The 21,097-nt window shown below is 39.7% G+C and overlaps 1 protein-coding gene across 1 annotated transcript; it reads left to right on the forward strand.

Moving 5' to 3' along the window:
- Positions 1-1,290: 1,290 nt before the first annotated feature.
- rec8b (REC8 meiotic recombination protein b) lies at positions 1,291-19,247 on the forward strand. The gene is made up of 18 exons (XM_074622071.1): positions 1,291-1,460; positions 1,546-1,614; positions 3,185-3,327; positions 4,335-4,410; positions 4,916-5,033; positions 6,786-6,861; positions 7,408-7,475; positions 9,058-9,139; positions 10,755-10,821; positions 10,977-11,160; positions 11,677-11,811; positions 13,117-13,192; positions 14,820-15,001; positions 15,300-15,339; positions 15,492-15,567; positions 16,332-16,433; positions 18,336-18,442; positions 18,662-19,247. Exons 1-18 carry the CDS (start codon positions 1,405-1,407, stop codon positions 18,769-18,771), a joined length of 1,767 nt encoding a protein of 588 aa, XP_074478172.1. The 5' UTR covers positions 1,291-1,404; the 3' UTR covers positions 18,772-19,247.
- Positions 19,248-21,097: the final 1,850 nt, after the last annotated feature.

Below are 21,097 nucleotides of genomic sequence, written 5' to 3' on the forward strand. Positions count from 1 at the left end.
AAAAGTATGCAAATAATTAATAAAATATATCCATGAAATAAACTCCCTCACCATAAGTTTAAAGACAGCACAATAAAAAACTAATTTTCCAATTTATAATCATGTGTCCCTGTGTTCATTGTTACTTTATCTTTTGTTACATGAGATATTTGGGTTGTATATGTATTTCATATCAAAATCTCTCTTTTCTCTTCCTATAAAACATACAAATATTTATGATGACTCATCTTGAACTTGAATGTAATATTTGCACTAGTTGTAAAGCTGATTTGTAGTGGTTGAAGAAGTATAGCAATCAAAACTCAACTTGTAGGCCTACTAACAGTGTCAAAATTAAAATTTGTCACTAAGCAGAATATCCCCTGTAAAATCTATATTATAAAATAATGATAAAGTATGCACATTTTAAAATAATTAACAAAATGTATCCATGAAATTAATTCCCTCACCATAAGTTTAAAGGCTGCACAATAAAAAACTAATTTTCCAAGTTATAATCATGTGTCCCTGTGTTCATTGTTACTTTATCTTTTGTTACATTAGATATTTGGGTTGTAAAAGTCTTTTTTTCATATCAAAATCTCTCTTTTCTCTTCCTACTTTCATAGACTAAGCTACTGGAGTTACCCTGCACTATATTCAGTTTTAACAGTTTTCTTCATCTCCTTGTATTTTTATATCTGGTATAATTTTTTTGCACTTTGCACTACTAACTTTTTACTGCCTTTTTATTAACATTATCATGTTTTGCACTATGGAACTGTGATGCTGGAAACTTGAATTTCCCTCGGGATCAATAAAGTTACTACCTACCTACCTACCTACCTACCTACCTACCTACCTACCTACCTATCTACCTACCTACCTATCTACCTACCTACCTACCTATCTATCTATCTATCTATCTATCTATCTATCTATCTATCTATCTATCTATCTATCTATCTATCTATCTACCTACCTACCTACCTACCTATCTATCTATCTATCTATCTATCTATCTACCTACCTACCTACCTACCTATCTATCTATCTATCTATCTATCTATCTATCTATCTATCTATCTATCTATCTATCTATCTATCTATCTATCTATCTATCTATCTATTTACCTATCTATCTATCTATCTATCTATCTATCTATCTATCTATCTATCTATCTATCTATCTGTTTTTATGTTTTTTATTTTTTCCCACTCACACCCACAGTCCTTGAATGCATCACCAGTGTTCAGTTTCAAATGTGATGAAGCTGCAACCTGATTGGTCCAGCGGCATTTGACGCGGGAAAATCGCCTAGCAACCTACCAAGTCTTTTTTAAATACTTTCCCATTAGCTTTATAAACTCCTCAACCTTTACCTCTTTCTTCACAAGTATACCTTCTATATCTAGAAAGTTAAAATGTTTTACTACCCAAATGTCCTCCATCATCACACTGGATGTTTTTCTACAATTTGGTGAGTTTAAAGAAAGCTAGCTCATTAGCTTGTAAAGTTAGCAAAGGTTTATTTCTAAATGTTGTAAATGTGTTGTGTTATTCAGGTTAGCAGCCACCAGCGGGATCAAGGTCACTCGCAGAGAACTTCTCAGAGTCAATGTCAACAGAACATGGTAAGAGCATCCACAGGCTGATGGCTAGTGGTAGCTTACCTGTCTGGGTTTGTTGCTAGGGAGACTGAGTGATTTGATCAGTAGCTAAGTAATTTAGGCTAGATCAGGGGTCAGCAACCTTTACCATCAAACCAGACATTATAGGCATTATAGGCTGTCTGGAGCCGCAAAACCTTTGAGTATTGTGATGGATCTGAGATTTCCAGAATAAAGTCGTAATATTACGAGAATAAAGTCATAATTTAACGAGATTTTTTTTTTAATATTACGAGAATAAAGTCATAATTTAACGAGAATTTTTTTTTTTAATATTACAAGAATAAAGTCATAATATTACGAGAAAAAAGTCATAATTTAACGAGAATTTTTTTTTTTAATATTACAAGAATAAAGTCATAATATTACGAGAAAAAAGTCATAACTTCACGAGAAAAAAAGTCGTAATATTACGATAATAAAGTTATAACTCTATGCGGAAAAAGTCATAATATTACGAGAATAAAGTCATAATTTAACGAGAAAAAAAATTCTAATATTTTACGAGAATAAAGTCATAATTTAACGAGATTTTTTTTTTAATATTACGAGAATAAAGTCAAAACTTTACGAGAAAAAAAGTCTTAATATTACGAGAATAAAGTCATAATTTAACGAGAATTTTTTTTTTTAATATTACAAGAATAAAGTCATAATATTACGAGAAAAAAGTCATAACTTCACGAGAAAAAAAGTCGTAATATTACGATAATAAAGTTATAACTCTGCGGAAAAAGTCATAATATTACGAGAATAAAGTCATAATTTAACGAGAAAAAAAATTCTAATATTTTACGAGAATAAAGTCATAATTTATGCGAAAAAAAAGTCGTAATATTACGGGAATAAAGTTATAACTTTAAAAAAAGAAAATAACAAGTAAAATTACTACTTTATAATATTATGACTTTATTCTCACAATACGACTTTTTTTTCTCGTAAACGTATGACTTTTTTTCATAATATTATGACTTTATTCTCGAAATCTCAGATTTATTTATTTTTCCTCAATGTGGCCCTAATACTCCGTTGTACCGTCGTATCATAGACCTACAACAATGATAAATAAAAATGAAAATGTAAATAAAAAACAGTTATTCATTTCCATTTTTAAAAATCCACAGGGAGCCACTGGAGAGGGGCTAAAGAGCCACAGGTTGCTGACCCCTGGGCTAGATAAAAGATATGTTTAATCTTTGTATTATATGTATAATGTTTTTGTAGTATTTTTGTAACCCATGTCTCACTTTGCCAGTCTTACTTGGTAATAGATCATTTTTAATTGTATGTGTGTGCTGGGATCATGGCTGGGATGCATCTTTAGCATCTTGCTCTCAAGCAATCTGTAGTCTAGTTTGGTATAAAGGTATTCTCACCTGCTAGAGTTTGAAGCTAAGTTATAAGCTAAGCTATAGTGTTTTATCCTCTTTGAATTTAAATATTTTGTACACTATTTTTAGGGATCCCGTGCAAATTGTTCAAGATGAAACACACAATGTAAAAATTCATCATTCATTTTTGTTAAACTTCACAGCGGGGACATTTTGGACTATGTGACAGCTCAGGTTCCTGCACCGCAACCTAACCTACCGAGGCCTCGGTTCTCTCTCTACCTGTCCTCTCAGCTGCAGTATGGAGTGGTTGTAGTCTACCACAGGCAGTGTGGCATCCTGCTCGGTAAGGGGAAAAGACAAAGAGGAACAAGCAAGAGTAGAAAAATCTGTCGTAACACTTCTCCAAGCCGCATTGTCTACACACAATGTACTGTAACTTCCTGCTTGATGAGAAATGCAAACCCACATACTGTATGTTCAGTTACTGTGGCAGAAGTCTAATTGTATAGCATATACCAGAGGTCTGTGAATAGAGTGAGGTAGTTGGATTAAAGCAAGGGATTCCAGCTGCTTACTTATACATTTGCAGAAAATGCAGTCAGTAAGCTGGATTGATTTTCAGTTCAACAAGAAACATTATTTTCCATCGGGCGGCTTAAGCTCAGGTGAAATGTGAAAACACAGTAGACAAGTTGTCTCTAAATGTAGAAATCTCTGCTGTTTGGGTTTAAAACCAAAACAGTGCTATTGTCATACATCCGCACAATGCATGTTTCCCCAAATCACCATGACAACGTCTGATTTAGAAGCCAATATAGAGCTGATGAATGCAATAACATCAAACACTCAACCGTCTCTATTCATCTGGTCTTAAATTACATCCTGACATGGATATTGCATCCGACAGATTCACAATCATGCTGTTGTCATGGTTGATGAAAACAGTGAAATACAATGATGATAAGCAGGAGGAGAGGCCAAGAAAGCATCCACTGTTTGTTGTCTATGGTGCCTCTTGAATTCAGCAGCGGTATTTCATTTCATCAATCAGTAGAATAGAATAACCCCCAAAAAGCTGTCGGACAACAAAATATGTTTATGCTGTATTTAATAAGCATGCCATGGTGGAGTTTTTCCTCTTAGTTTCATAATATGATCTTTTAAAAATGTGAATTTTTCCACTTTAATTTCCATTAGTCCAGACTAGAGTGTGGATTTCAATAAACCCAAAATGTATTCATAAGAAGCTTTTATGAATTACCTTAAATATGACCCATAGTGTAAAAAAAACATATAATTATTAGGATACCTTGTTTGTTCCTTCGTTTTAACTCCATTTCTGTTTTTCAGAGGAGATTCAACAGACCATCGACCGCCTGCTGCGCTCTAAAAGATGCATCTATATTGACATGGCTTTATCTGACAGGTCTGCACACACTCACACACCACAAATGAGATCATGCGCAGTGGAAGATTGTTTTGTATCCTTGGGCGCCTTAACTTTTAAGCTGTGCCGAGGTTGTATGTGTTTAAGGAAGTCTGATCTCAAAAGCGTCTGGTGGAATATTTATGAGGGAGATTGTTTTGGGGAATAAAGTCTTTGAAAAGGAGACAGTAGTGTTTTATTGCGTGAGTGAGTGATGGACAAATTGAGCTACTTTCATGCGAATGGCTTCGTAAATGTTTAATAAGCCGTTTTATGTAACAGCGGTAATGTGTGAGCTCTGCAGATGCAATATATCTGTCCACATTCTGCACTCTAAAGATGCCGTGTGTTAATCTTACTCCAGTAATATTTTGTTATTTTATAAATCCATGAAAACCAACAGCGCGGATAAAATTATGCATAGTGTTACATTAGCCTGCGTGTGGGATGTTTTAATATTTTGATTAGAAACCTCGGCGTGTCTCGCTCTCTCTTTATCTGGCAGGTTGGCTTTGGATGTGCCTGACAGCCTGTTCATGATGGAGCAGGCTGAGGGAGCTCAGGACCCCTTCTTCGGTCTCATGGCGTCACACCAACTGCCCAGCCCCTATAAAATGCACCAGGTACATTAACGACACCTACACCCGTACAGCCATATACTGCATGTGTTGGTGCAGTTGCCAGTTAATCTACACAGGGGATATAATTTAATGTCTGTTTCTGTAGTGTAGCACAACAAAACTCAACAAATATGAAATGTACATGTACACAGTCACCATCCCCAGGTACCCTGCACTGCATATCAAATATTCACTCTGTAAACACAAAGTAGGCTGGATGGATGTAGTGAACTATTTTTGTCAGGAGCATTCGGAAACCTCCGGGTCTGAAAAGTAAAGCCAATGTGGAAGTGCCTTAAACCTGCATTCTCTCTAATAGCCAGCAGGGGGCGACACCTCTGGTTGCAAAAAGAAGTGATTGTATAGAAGTCTCTGAGAAAATGAGCCTACTTCTCACTGGATTTATTACCTCAGTAAACATTGTAAACATGAGTTTATGGTCTCAATCGCTAGTTTCAAGTCTTCTTCAATACAGCATGATGTTCATTTAGTAAATTAAGGTCCCATTGAGAGTCAAATAGACCATAAAGCAGGGGATACTTTAGGGTGTGGCTACCTTGTGATTGACAGGTCGTTACCACGGCATTGTCCGGTCTGGGAGTTGTCCGTGTTTTCGTCTTACAACTTTAACCCTTTCACAGTGTGTTTTCAGTTCATGAAAGTTAATTGTAACACTTTTGTCGCCTGAAAAATGTCTTATTCAGCCTTCAGTTATAACGATAACGATATTAGTAGTAGTAGTTTGAGGTAACCCAATAAACTATACATACAAACATGACTCAAGATGCTCGATATTAAGTATACCTGACATGTACCCTGCACCCATAATATGATACTTTTATAACTGTAAATGTGTCAGGAAAAACTGCAGTTTCCAGAGGAAATATTCCCACGTCTGAAGAACAGTTAATTAATGAGGCAAGACCTCCTTATGTAAGACCATTTGTGACTTTGGCTCTTTCAGTAATGCTTTAACTTTTGATTAAACATCAGTAAATCGATAAAAGATGAAAATTGCATAATGGTAAGTGGACCACATTCAGCACAAATGCTCAGCTGCTGGCACATATACAGCTAATACACTTATCTAAAGGAAGTAGCCTCTACACGGCCACATAGGTTGACCTGATAAAACTTTACTTTTCAGGGTTTTCCTACATTATATGTTTTTTGACACACAGATCTACAACATCCCAGTTTTTTTTATGCTCACTGTCAAGTCACTGATAAACCATCAACCACAACAAGTGTAGGTCACTCCCACTGTAACATAGCATATGTGCACTTTCCCTCCATACTATCCATTGGTATTGTCAGACACAGTAAATCACAGCAGATAACTGTTATTCAGTCTGTGCTGTAAATCTGGCAGACATGGCTGAACTTTGTCCTCCTTGTAATCTTTCCCTGTGGACTTAAATCACAGACGGAGACAAAGTGTAAGACTACATAACATGAAAAGAATTCACTGGGTACTATCATGGAATTCAAAGGATCCTTAAACAGGACTTTTGGCTTTCAGAATGCAACTTAGAAACTGCTGTATAATTAGACTCAGTTTGTATTTCAGTATTTTAAACATAAGGAAGTTTAGTCTTCAACAACTGTAACCTTATGTTTACATGCAACACATTTTGGACATGAAAAGGTAGCTTTCTTCAGTTCACACTCTGACTGGAATAGTCCCAGAAATGTAAATAAAGCTGTGTTGGTATTCTGTCTTGTTATATAAAAACTGTAATGTGTATTTTCTAGCCAATGTCGGTGATTGAGGAGGCAGGTTCACAGCACTCCCTGGTGCCCATTCCCCACACCGCACTTGACATGGAGGGTGAGACTGGTATTTTAACATATAAAAGGCTGTATAGCTGTGTCCCATTTCAAAATGCAGCTCCACAATTCAAGACCAAAACATCATAATTCCTTTGAAAGAGGCCTCGCCTGGAATGGGACACAGTTTGCTTCCAAAATTGCTTTGTGACACTTTGTGTTTATGCACTTTGAATAAACCTGCTTTCATTAAGAAATTAGATTATTCTGATTATGATCTGTAATAGCGGTTGTGGTAACATTTTTGCATGTTTCCAGTCAAGATAATCTAATAATCTTCAGAGGTTTGATAAGTGGGTCATTATCTTAGATTCCATAAGTGGATCTTCTAAATTTAAACTTTTGGCAGAGGAGTGTTGCTATTTCAGCTCCTGTTAAGAAATTGTGAATAAATGTTCTTTAATGAGTGAATTCATTTTATTTTATCTGCACATATTGAATTAAAAATGCATCAGTCCCAGGCTAAGTCCAGACCCCTCATAGTCTCTCATGCTTCTTGTGCTGCGAACATGCTTTGCTCCTAATTCCTCCCGCTGTGTTAAACCAGGTTTCCGGTCGCCTCCGGCTGCCATCTCCCTGAGAGAGAAGGAGCAGTTCGTCGTGACCGCTGCTGAGGTAAACTCTCTGTCACAGTCCAGGGACAGGAAACATCCCAGTCATCAGTTTTAGGTGCATCGGGTGTCCTGGTGAATCACTGAGCTGGGATGTGGACCGTGTGCCTACAACAGCTTTAGTTAAGGTCTTTGTCACAAGTTCGCTGCTCGCTTGTTGGTCTTTCCTGTCACTCAGGAAGTAGCATTAAAGCTGCAGTGGGTAGAAATGGAGCAAATACTGTATGATTAAAAAAATATATTTTTATAAAACTGTCACTATATCCTGAAAATAGTGCATGAGACAGGTAATCTGGAAAAAAAAATTATGCCTCTGTGTCCCCCTGTGCTCTTAATGGCATCTGTAAGATTTCACAGACTGGAGGAAAACAACCAATCAGAGCCGAGCTGGAACCTTGCCGTCTCTGAGCAGCTGTCAATCACTCACAAACTCTGATCAAACGGTCAAACCAGGCAGCGCTGATCAAATATGAATCAATATTCTGTCTTCTGTTCTAATGTTGTCAGAATCATCTTGTAGTGTACTGTTTGGCTGTAAAATGAGAACGTTTGTGACCCCGGCAGTCATGTTGAGATCTCTTGAAGAAATACCAAGCACCGCCCCACCAGCCGGAGCACAGCCAATAGGAACGCTCAATAGGAACGCTCTATCTGAAATGACCTGTGATTGGCCAAAGTTTCCCGTCTTGACTCACGGGCTAGATTTTTTAAAGCCTGAAAACAGCCATGAGGAGGTGCAGAAGTCTAGTTTTCTCTCAGAACACTTGAATTACAATATGCTGAAAGGTTATTATAGAATTGATGCCAAAAACGTTCTGCCTACTGCAGGTTTAATGCCAGTACAGATTCTGTATCGTCCAGTCCGTTTGTGACAATAATTTATATTTTTCGTTAACAGAGTTTTGAGGGAGGTTTGTGGTTTTCACTGCTCAAAAAAGAACAGATATATTAGTTTTTTTTACTAAAGTTTAAAAGTTCCATCGGTTTTCTAAATGGTGTGTTTAATGCAGTGAAGTTAATGGTGTAGTAAAATGTAAAATAACTGATGCCAAACCGACTGTCCTGAATTCACCTCTTAATGTCCACAGTGCTTAACAGAAAGCCTAGTTTTATTATCTTAGTCATAAAGTGCAGCTGTGTCTCACTACAGTAAGTCCAACAGTCCTCCACACACTATTACCATCCCCATTCTGTCACTTAGGGACTGACAATGCTCCTCCTGAAGGGGCATCAGCTGATGAAGTCCATTTTGGCTTGATAAGATCTGACTTAAATTACATCAGGCTGCACTCACAGTTTGTTTACGGAGATATGTGGCTCACTTTTCTGTTGTCCTCCTCTCACCCCCCCGCTCGTTTGCCCCTCGGGTTCATTTTTGCTTTGCATGCAAAAGTGTAGTAATTTCTTCATATGTGCTTCTGTTTTTGTGGTTGCTGTATTTTACTGCAGTTTTACATCACTTTACTTATTCATCACCAAACAGACCAAACCTCATTGCTTCTATTTGTTTCTAATCCCCGTCTCTTTATTCTTTACTTTTGTCCTCTTCTGACTTTTGTCTGTCTCTAATTCTCCTTCTGTTTCAGTGTTTTGATGGAAATGACCTTCCTGAAGCCACAGACAGAGAGATTGACCTGTTGATGGATCAACCAGACCACTTCCGTAGAGGTGTGTGCTCCTGTCTTTAACATTTATCTCTGTGTATTAGTTGTTTAGTCGGTAGGGGTGTAACGATTAACAGATATGTGTCGGAAAATCGATACAAAAGTCTTGGATACGGCAACATCGATACAAAAAATGTGTACGCCCGTCATACTGAGGGTTTGTACTACATTTTAAGGATTTGTGAAGTGTCTAGTTTATCAGTCCCACAGTGTGCTCCTCTCTTGTAACGTGTCTGAAACCAGTCAACCAGGTCAAATTCTTTGTGCCGCCACTGTAATTGAAAATAAAAAAAAAGCAATTCTCACTCTGTGAGTGATTTTGCTGCCAGAAGGAAACCGTTTATTTTCAGGAGACAATTTCATTTCAGAGGAGAATTGAGAGGGAACATCTCTTAAGTTTGAGAAAGCCTGCCTTGCTTTAATAAAACCTGCTGTTCTTAGCCAAGACAAGCACAAGGATGTTGTGTTGTTTTTGCTCTCGATTCACCTCCTGCATTAAAACCAGTCTCGTCTCCTAAAAAAGACATTCCCATACAACTAAACTGCATTTTCAATAACATTTGCATCTGACGAATCACAAATATGTTTGTAAATCCGTGGATGGCGAGCGACGCACAGAGCAGGTGACGTGGTATATCGAGCGACCATGAATGAAAGTTACATGGAATAATAACTTTATTGAAAGTTATGGGGTGATAGTTTTTTACTAAACCTAACCCAGTAGTTTTGTTTTCCTATTTCATTTATGAAGGTTTTTCCTTTTTACAATACAAAAAAAACAAAAGCAGACAAATAGACATGACAGAATTGAACAAAAGAAAACAAACTAGAAGAGCACTCTGAGAGCGCAGACCTCCGCAAAGGTAGGTTTCATGTATGTCGGCCTTGGCGGAGGTAACAAACAAACAAACTGCAAGCTCACAGAAAAAGGGCTCATGTGCATGTCAATCCATACGATGACTGAAATGTCCACAAGTGCATTGAGGATCAGAAATAGTCCAGAACCAAGACCAAGTGAGGTCGAGGAAGGCCCAAGACGAAGGCCAGAAAACTCGAAATCCTGGCGGATCAAAGCACAATGAAATACAATACAGTACAGTTCAATACAGTTAGTTCCCAGGTTGACAACTCTCTCTCCTAATGTGTTCGATAGAGGGTCCCCAGATCTTGAGAAACTTGGGATTGTCACTTCAAGGTATAGACACGAAACCATGAAACCAATTTAGCCATGTTTTAAAGCTAGGAGGGGAAACTGATTTCCACTCTAGTAGTCTTGTTAACTAAACCTAACTAAGTAGTGCTGTTGCGTTTTTTGTTTTGTTTGAATTTACAGCGTTAACCACGTGTTTAAAACAGTTTAAAACTGCGACCGTAATCCAGAAGAAAATACGTTTCCTTCTAAATGTAATTGAAAAAAGCAGTTTAGTTGAATGGGAACATCACTTTGTGGGAGACGGGGCTGATTAAAACAGCAGTAAGAGAGTAGAGAGGGAATTTGTTAAGAGGTTTGTAAGTTTCTAAAGATGAGATCTTTTTGGGTAAATGTGTTCACTTGAACATCTGGTTGTGTCCATTCATTGTGTCGCTGTGCATTATGTACGTGTGTGTGTGTTAAACAGACGTGGATGAGCAGCAGACAGACAAGAGGACCAGGGACCGCGAAGGAGCCATGTCCTCCATTGACCAGTGAGTCAGTTTGATTGTCCGTCCCCCAACAGTCAGTATGTCGTCAGTATATTTAGCTCAGACCTGATGATGACAAACTGTAACGTGACAGATAAATAGGTTAAGACATGTGGTGTACTGTAAGCATGTGTGTGTGTGTGTGTTACTGTATCCAGGCTGAAGGAGACAGTGCTGGGAGCAGAGCGGGACAGCGTGTGGCTGTTCGGCGAGGAGACGGGTCGCCCCGCGGAGGTTCCTCTGGCTGCTCTTGCCCAAGAGATGACCCCGCTGCAGGTTGCCATGCCAACTCCACCCTCCGGGGCATCTGGAGACAGAGAAACAGAAAGTTACAAAGAAGAGGTGAGACATGGGTGATGTTGTCTGTTCATTAATTTGTTTCAGTAGTAGCAACATTTAAACTGAAATAGTGAATGATTTACAGTTTGCTGGACAAATAACAAGTAATTAAGATTATACATTTCACTTTGTCTTTTATAAAGTGCCTAAATGGAAAATACAAACTATTAAATCCTACTTGAGTGCCTCTCTACGCCCATTATTATTCCACTAAAATAGAAATTCCCAGTACCTTTCTGTTTACCTGCTATCCAGATTGTGACATGTAGGAAACACAGAGATGACAGTGACAAAGCGTTTGCTGCTGTGACAGTTGTCGTCACCTTTAATTTACATTCCACGGAGTGACTCACATGAGCTGCTGGTTTCGTTTTGGAAAACGAGTAATGGAAAGCACATGTGGGTGTGTCGACACTATATTCATAGTTTCCAGTTTGTGTGCCGGAGCGTGATATTCCTTTTATAGATCCAGCGCTGTAAACATTAAAAGCTTTGTGTGTTTTCTCTCTCTGCCGTCAGGTGGTCGCTCCTCCTCTCAAGAAGCGCCGTGGAAGTCGCAGGCGTCAGCTGGTCTTTGCAGACCCTCAGGTCCAGATATCTGAGAGAGCGATGAAGGAACAGATTGTGAACCCGCAGGCTGAGACACTGAAACTGGTACAGAAACACACTGGGATTGTTTTTAAGTGGATCTACCGTATAGAATGCAGTACTTATAGTTTTCAAAGTCATTCCAGTCATTTAAAGTGAAGTTTGGTGCCCTTAAGCTGGGGACACACCGAGCCGACATCAAAGAACTAGAGGCGACGAAGGCCACCACTTGCGTTGCCTTACGCCACCTTTGTTTTGGCTGACAAGTTGTACCCGAACGCACCGCAAAGATTACAGCCGACGGCCAGTTAGCACGTACGTTCTGCGCCTGCGTGAGATGAAATAACTCTCCACACCAGCAGGCGGCGGTAGACTGTATTTATCATTCAAAAAGGGAAACCGGAAGACCGAAGATGGCACATATACAAGCTTTTGTTATGATACGTACATGAAACAAAGTGCCGTCTACCGACCATTTTCACACCACTCTCACTCACCACTTAGCTTCATTCCAGACGGCCATGATGTCGTTGTGAAAATATCCGTGTGTTGGAATGATCAGATGAGATGAAGATGGAAAATGAGAAGAGCCTTCTGTGTTTTTCCTCTCTGTTTCTCTTCTCGTGCACTGATTCGTTTAAGCTGAACAGCCGATCAGAGTGATTTCTCTCATCGACGCCCACCGACGCTGATTCAACACGCTGAATCGGACGAAAAAACTCAAACACGGGAAGACTAGAGCCGACGGTGCGAGACACACCGGAAAAAAATAGGCCGACGGATGCTCGCCGACGGCCCCAAACTGTCTGACGGCCGACCGTCTTCCTGGTGTGTCGGGCCCTTTAAAGGTTCATCTGCGCCATATGGCTCCGCTACTTTCTACTCTACTGACTGAACAGAGTCCCTGGAGTTATTTAGGCTTTTCCTGTGATCTCACACACATGCAGTACCAGCACATTACAAACAGCCCTCTCTCTCCCTCTCACCATACCAAAAGCAGACACACAAATACTCACTGAAGAGGATCAAGGGTTCACTGTCACTGACCGATTGAATTTTCAGTCATTGCCATTCTGTAATCAAAGACTTGCCGTCAAAGTGTCTACTCACCAGGGTGCCAGTTAATTAAACTCCAGCTCTCCACTTCTCTCCCTGCCCTCTAAGCCCACTGGGATAGAGCTCATTGATTTTATTCCCCTCCTGCTTTCTTTCCTTCTTCCCTCCTTCCTTCCTTATTTCTTTAATTTCCTTTGAGACACCATCATCGGCTTTTACCCCTTCTCTCTCTCTCTCTCCAGAAAAACACTGAAAACAAGCAAGGATCCTACATGAAACAGCACCATGAAGCTAATATTTTCTTCTTCCTCTCAGTCCGACTTCCTGCTGGACTTGACCTCCTTGACCAAGTGTTCCACTCCTGCTCAGCTCTTCGCTGTCCCCTGTGGATGTCAGTGCTAAGTGCTACACTTTACCCCCTGGCTATTGATTATACCTGTTTACTATTGACTGAACATTAACTATTATTCCTTAGCTTTTTTTCTTCGATATGATTAAGAAGCGCACAATAGGGAAAACAAAACAAACAGAAAACTAGTCAACAAATGCATTATAAAAAGTCTAGACTGTTCCAACAGTTCCATTGCTAGGCAACAGCTTGGGTCCATGTTTACTTCTTGTCAGCTTATGTCATCACATACATCCGAAATCACGTACTATGCACTACCTACCCAATAGGTGAACTATCGTTCGACATACTTTTGTGTGTATAAACAGTAGTGTGTATCTTTAGCAGTAATTTACGTCGTCACTTCCTGAGAGCCTCCTTGGGCTGGTTGGCTACGTGTAACCATGGTAACCCTTGCCAACCAAATTGACAATTTGTGCGAATCAAAGTCTGTATATACGCCTAGTAATGTCAATTTTAATATTTCACTGGAAATAGTATGCAATTTGCGTGTTATTGTTTTCATACTAAGGTTTCAGACGTACTAAAATATCTCACATACAGTTTTAGTGAACTGAACAGCATGTTAGTGTGGAATTTCAGACGCAACCATACAATGCAACATTTATAATGTTTACCTTTACAGCTGTGAAATGGTCTATATAGATATAGATATAGAAGATACAAGTTTGCTGATACCAGACACCATGCAGAGCATTTTATGTCAGTCTGTCCACTAGGAGATGCTATACACCAGCAGCATTGTGTCATCAATATATTGGCAATACTTCCTCCATATTTGATCGGTTCTGTTTTATTTACAGCTGTCACTGCAGCTATAAGACTGAGTTACCCACCGATCAAATTAAATAAAATGTCACGATGATAGTTAGCATAATTATGACAGAACTTCTAAATGTCCTCAATGTGAGCTTGTTGTGATCCAGTGATATTACATGAGGTCGATGTATTGTGAATATTACATCAAAACATCAAAACAGCAGTTTTACTCTATTTTTAACAGAAACATGCCTCACAGCAACCATTTCAATAATAAAAAGGCCCGTCTAGGTTGAGTGATGAGACGATCACACCTTCTGAATCAGTGGCAATAATAGTAAATCCCAAAAGAACATCTGTAGCAATAACAATGGGAAGATTTTTAACGTTGTGGGTGATGATGAGGACTATAAAACAGTTCCTCCTGAGTCACTTTTAAAAGATGTGTCTGGCAAGTGGTGCTGTAGATCTGCACACTTCAGAGGCAAAGAATCATATAAATGTGCTAAGAAAACAAATTGCATGTTTAAGCAGGTTAAATGAATCTCAGTGGTTATCAGTTTGAGACTTAAAAGTTTCAGATGACTTGCTGTGCAGTCAGAGAGAAAATATTGTCCTTAAGGACACACGGCCTATTGCAGAAACTCAACCTCGCTCTTTGTAGAGCACCCAGAGTAAAACTCATCATAAACTTTGAGCATGTTTTCTAATCAGAAATAACCTTGTGGGGCCTTTGAAAACATTTTATTAGCACTTTACAGCAGCAACTGGCTTTCCACGAGCTGTAGTTTCCATCAGCTGTTGTGAAGAAAATGCTCACCGAAACCTGACCTTTTTGACCCCTCCGCAGCCCTCATCCACGCTGACCTCCAGTCTCTATGGAAACAGTGTGCCTCCATCACCGTCCTGCGTGGACATGGGGACAAACAGACGTGGGAGGAGGAGGAAGAAGAGGAGGCGAGAGGGGAGTCAGAGCAGGACAGAGAAATACTGAGGACGGAGAGGAAGAGGAGGCTCTCAAGCATGCGGGAGGTGTGTGTGTGTGTGTGTGTGTGTGTGTGTGTGTGTGTGTGTGAAGGTACATTTTGATCTAAAGTCAAATATCTGTAGGGAGAAAAAATGAGAAATCTTCTTACCAAACTCCAGTGTCACGCCGCGCTAAAATCTGCGAGGGTGTTTGTGAAGCCGTGGCTGTAATAATAAAGGTTAGCCGGCTAGCCTGCAGTCGTATTGCCTGCCAACTGGAGTGTTCAGTTCAGTGGTGAGACAAATTAGATTATAAACCTTGCTTTCTATTTCATGAAGCTCTGCTTCTCTCTCTCTCCATCAGATGTCCGGTGAGTCAGGACTGCAACCCGCAGAGGGCTCGTGTAAGAACCCTTTCTCATTATATCAGTTTTTCAGATCTTGTTTTGGCAGCTCAATAAGCACTTCATTTATTAAAAGCTGCCAGCTATTCACTGTGTGTTTCTGTATGTCTGTATGTCTGTGTGTGTGTGTGTGTGTGTGTGTGTGTAAACAGCTGCAGCAGATGTGATTCTGGACATGTCCAAAGAGGACAGATCCATGAGCGATGTGATCACTCCTGTCAGCAGATGGTAAGTGTCACATGGATATGAGGTGGTCTGGACCACATATGGCCACGTTCTTTTAGCAGTGTGTATGCGAATGTGTCCTGGGGGGTTACATTAAGGACCGCCTACTCAACTGGCGTCTGCTTGGATCCGTGGGTCTCTGCGTTCATCGTGTGAATAGACAGAGCTTGTCCGCCTCGCAGCATGGAAACAGCCTCTGTGATCTACTGTATTCTGTCGGTACAACTGTATTTTAATAAAATATATATTTACTGTAGGCTACATATCTACAGACTATAACAGACTAGGCACGGGGAGAGTGTTTTTATCAAACTGACGGAGATGTGTCAGGGTTTTTGTTCCGGTGCTTTGTACGGAGCTGACACTTTCTCCTCCCCGGCTCTCTGAAGCTCTGTGCGCCGCCGTTGCCTGGCAAAGGCGGCGGTACCAGCGGCGCAGAGGTCCCCGGGGACCGCCAGTACAATAACCTTTTATTTTAATGTTAATAAAATGTACCCGAATAGACGAATATGTTGGATATTACTACTGACATTCCTGTAGTATCACGTCACAACGTCTGCTGTTTTAGCCGTGTGTTCACTACGTGTTTATTTGCATATAGAGAAGGGAAGTGAGATCGGATCACAAGGTGGTGAGCTGACGCACTTAGAGCTGTCCACTTGGGATCCAATCACTCATGAAGCATGCTGATGGACATAGACAGACGGACAGCTAGATGGAGAAAGAAATAGATCACTGTGTTTATGTGTTTGTGCGTGTATGTGTAGGTCTCCACAAGAGGAGGCCCAGCTCCGAATGGACCCTATAGCGGAGGAGAACATCGAGATGCCCGAGGCTCAGGCCGACACAGAGGGCAACATCATACTGAGGTACTTCATACAATGTACACACACTCAGATCACAAGCAAGCTTACAAACACACACCTATATGTTGACCATGATTTCTCTTATTAGAAGGCCCACCTTCACGTTAACCATCTATAGCGAACATGTTTGACAACAGAGAACACTGCTGGGCATTTACACTCTGGATACACACACATGTACTGTAAGATTCACTGGATGGTAAAACTAAAATATAAAATCAATATTGGAAAAACACGCTGAAAACCTTTCTTTGAGATTCGTGTCCATCCTGACTCCTGAGTTTGATCTTCTTGTCTCTGTATTCATGCTGCAAACCTCCAGCCCTCCCCTTATGAAAAGATAGTATAAGTCAAGTTTACTTTATGAAGTAAAGTTCAAGTATATTTCCCAAGTATACTTTTTGTAGTAAGCATACTAATATCAATGTACTAGTAGTATACTTGTAAGTAGTACTTCAATACTTCTTGGGACTAAATTGGCCCATTTTTTAATTGATAAAATGATACTTTTACGTGTAAGAATAGTAAACTTTGAGTACACAACTAGTTTACATATAAGTTGTATTTTGTACTATACTATAAAGTGAACTACCCTACAAGTAAACTTATAGGCATACTGTTAGTTTACTAGTTATATACTTGTAGCCCACGTTTTAGTTTATGAAAGAACAATTTAAAGTATACTCAGTAAACGACTAGATTAATAGTTTTTAATGGAAGTATACTTGTACGTTTTCTTTAACTTATTGTACTTAGCCAATAATTTATGTATTACGTTAAGCGACTTGCTCCTTTTGCTATTTGACCTGATGTTTTGTGATGAGATTAAAAAAATAAATACAACATTTTTTATCCCATGCCACCAGGGTGAACGGAAAAATGCAAAAACGTAGAAAGTTCTTGATGAATTGAAGTCAATTTATTTATTATATAAGCATAGGTTTACAAACTCTCACACTGTAACCGGCTACTCTATCAAAAATTAACTACAAGTATACACCAGTATACTTGGCTTGTAGTATACGCTAAACATACTTAGACTTTTCTATATACTTGTCAGTATAAGCCAAGTATAATAAGACTTTTCTGGAATCTTGTCTGTAAAAGCCAAGTATACTTAAGTTAAGTATATCCCTGATAAGTACGTGAAAAGGAAACTTAAAGCATGCTCTCTTATTTTAAGTCTAAAAGGAGTATACTAATAGCACACTTGAATAAAGCTCTTTTTGGTAAGCGCTGGTACTCCTTTGTGTTGCGATCTGAAGACTCCAGCGTTGTTGTCAGAATCCTCCCGAGGTGATGAATGTTTAGTGATACGGCGCGGTGCCCTGCACTGAGTGCCTATTTGAATAAAGGTAGACTGTGGCCATGGAGAGCAAACACGCTCGTATATAAAGTTATTTTTGTCTTCCATGGTGATGTTTGGGGAAAAAACGTGTGTGTGTGTGTGTGTGTGTGTGTGTGTGTGTGTGTGTGTGTGTGTGATGCCTCCAGCGTCACAGGTTGACCTACATCTTTACTTTGTTTGACATCTGCTTTGAAATTCAAAATAGAAAGCAACCAGCAGGCCTGAGGGACGAACCACAGCCACAGACACATTTACCTATTAAACTCCTCTACGGGGTTACACGTTGAAACTATCGTAGACGTTGAGCAGCGTCAGTGGATAAGAAGCAGTTTGTTTGATTCAGCAAATCAGCAGCGTTACGGTGGTTGTCTGTAGGAAGTGAAACTGTTTTCATAGCAGCAATATCGGCTCTATAATCATTGGTTTCACTGCTCCATCATCAGAAAAAAAAATGTCATAGCTATTACTATTACTAATGGAAACAAACATTGAATTCCTAATATGTCCATATGAACCCTCTTGGTTGAATCCTCTCATGCTCTGCTTGTCTTTCCCAGCTGGATCTCCTCCGGCCTGCAGAGGTTTGGAGTAGTCACCTTTGACTCTCTGTTGCCGCCAGAGGGCGACCGCACCGCTGCAGCTCACACGCTCTACCAGCTGCTGGGTGAGGAGAGCATGAAGATGCTGTTTTTATTAACAATGTACACTCAGCGTTCCTGGTCTTCATCGACTAGAATCGATGATGTAGAAATAGATTTCATGCAGACAGTGATAGAGATTTTAGGAATATACTGTATATTCAGTCTGAGTTTTGGTTAAGTCTCTTAACTGACCTCCACATTAACAGTCGTGATTTAATCTGTGATGTCTCTCTCTTCATCAGAGCTGCTGTCTGCTCAGCACGTGACTGTACAACAGACCGAGCCTTACAGTGACATCACCATAAAGCCTGCAGCGCTAACTCACACTAAAGTCCCAAAGAGTTACAGTTAATAATCATTTTTTTATCGATGAATATAATGAATGAATTTGGCTTTTAGTCACTTTCATGATATCTTTCATTGTAAAAAAAAAACAGATCCCACAGGTTAAATGTTTTTATATGAATTGTTAATTACTCAGAAGTTTGAAACATTGAACTGCATTACTTTTACCAGTGTTTTAGAGAAGATTTTTAACCATTTTAATCCGGTTCTAATTCGTTTATATGGTTGCATTTTTGTAATATTTTTACCAACTGTTTTTTAGTGTTACATAATCTAATTTAACATACTGTTATTGACGTTTTTTAACATCTGGACCTGTTATTTTTAATACAGTTTGTATCTTCTGTATGGATTTTAAGCCTTATAATGGTTTTAAATAAGCTTTTTATGCTTGTGTTTGTATCTGCCGTGTGCATTTTTATCCATTTTAATTATTTTAACTTAAACTTTTAATAAAATGTTTTTGCTCAGTAGAAGATGTTGAATTATTCTTCCACACTTAAACATATTCAGGCCTGATAAACTTTGTATTTCTGTAGTTATTATTGAGAATAATACATTTTCTAAAGCATAGTATTCTCTAATATGAATTGTGAGTTTATCTTTTTTTACCAACATTGATCCTTGGAGATAAATCTAATGTTGTTCTGGACTCAAAAGCATCCAGCAGCCGATAAAGTCCAACAGTTTGATTCAAATATTTGGATTTGAGCTTATGGTGCAGAAAAATGTACAGAAAGCGGTGAAATGCAGCTTGTAAGTACATCAGCACTTCCCTGCTTCCAACAGGACCAGATTGTGCCTCGCTGGCAGAAAACTCCAGTCTGATCTCACGCCTCGATAACTCCACACAATTAAACTGTTTGCTTGTTAAATGCACTGGGGACTGCTGCGTGTGTGTGTGGGCACAAAAATGTGTGCACCATATCCATGTGGCACCTCGTTGTGACTGAGCTGAGGTCAGTGCTGTAGTCACTGAACAGAAATCCTAACTCGCATCAACATAGTAGAATGGTAATTTTGTTGATACTACTTGTGATGCATTCAGGTTGCGGTTGGCATGCCACGAAATGTCCTTTACACTGACACGTAATGCATCATTTGAAAACAAGTCTTTTTTTTCTGTTGTGTTCCCCTAATGTGTTACCTCCTTCATTCAGGTACAAACCCTCATAGTTTAGGGCTAAATGCCTTGCTCAAAAGCAGCTGGATGGTGAGTCACCTCCGGCACAAACAGTGGGCTTCTTGTACAGCCACAACCTCCGCTATACTGCTGCATCCCTGGCACCGCGGGACAGCATGGAAGTGTGACTTCACTGTGTTGACAGACACTGCTGGGGAAAAGCAGGGTCACCGGCCGATTAGTGAGGCTGAAATATCTTCGTGTTATTGGTGCTGAACATAAGGCAGGTGGTAAAAAACACCGTTGATAAAAAATATATGTTCTTGTAGATATCCAACAGGTCAATATATCCGATTTTTAACATACACTTAAAGGGACTGTTTGTAACTTCTTACAGGTATAAATGTACCGGGTCGGGATCCCATGCGCTCTCGCGTGTGGCTACGCTGTTCAGACCGCTCCGCTGCCTGCCCGCACTAACGTTCATGCGCGCACACTACACACTGCAGAAGAGTTAGTTTAGCTCTGAGAATATCTAGTGAATGTACAGTGGACGTTTGTGCAGAAATAACTGCTGCAGCTCCTCCAGACCAACAGAGGCTTCCCGTGTCTTGTGAAGTGACGGGGCTCCGCAGCAAGAAACGTCATCACCGGCACCCGGTCGGAGACGGTAAAGTTTCTCTTCCTGCTTCAGCCCCGGAGGCTGAGGCAGGAAAAGCCAACACTAGGATCAGCATTGACTCATGGAGAGACCTCCGTCTGGTCAGCTAACATTACTGCCAAGCAGCTGAAATATAGAGTGATATTGTGGTTTTAGCTGACGTGTGTCGCCTCACTGTTTTGAGCGATGCTCGTTCATGTCTATTTAGAGCGAGCAAGCGAGCCCGGCGCTGACTTTCGTTGACTTAACGGCCACAGGTGTTGCTGTTAACAAGCATTTCTGGAAGTTACAAATAGTCCCTTTAAGCTTTTAAACCTGAACTTTTTTTCGGCCTCACAGGGACAGCAGAAACAAGCTGTGACCACAACATTTACATTTTTTCGCCTTATACAATTTACTAAGGCTGTTAACACAATAATAACACAATCATTTGTTTTAACGCCACTAATTTCTTTAAGGCATTAACACAACTTTAGATTTTCAGGTTGTAGCGGGCTCAGTTTTAAAGCTAGAGTGAAGATACCGGAATTATATGAAATTAGAAAACCT

The sequence above is a fragment of the Sebastes fasciatus genome, chromosome 21 (assembly GCF_043250625.1).
Source record: "Sebastes fasciatus isolate fSebFas1 chromosome 21, fSebFas1.pri, whole genome shotgun sequence".
Classification (NCBI taxonomy): domain Eukaryota; kingdom Metazoa; phylum Chordata; class Actinopteri; order Perciformes; family Sebastidae; genus Sebastes; species Sebastes fasciatus.

Excerpts from the sequence above, each read along its gene's own strand:
- rec8b (XM_074622071.1), top strand. The coding sequence starts at position 1,405 with ATGTTTTACTACCCAAATGTCCTCCATCATCACACTGGATGTTTTTCT. Across the intron at positions 4,411-4,915 it reads GACATGGCTTTATCTGACAG|GTTGGCTTTGGATGTGCCTG; the intron begins GTCTGCACACAC and ends TTTATCTGGCAG. Across the intron at positions 9,140-10,754 it reads ACCAGACCACTTCCGTAGAG|ACGTGGATGAGCAGCAGACA; the intron begins GTGTGTGCTCCT and ends TGTGTTAAACAG.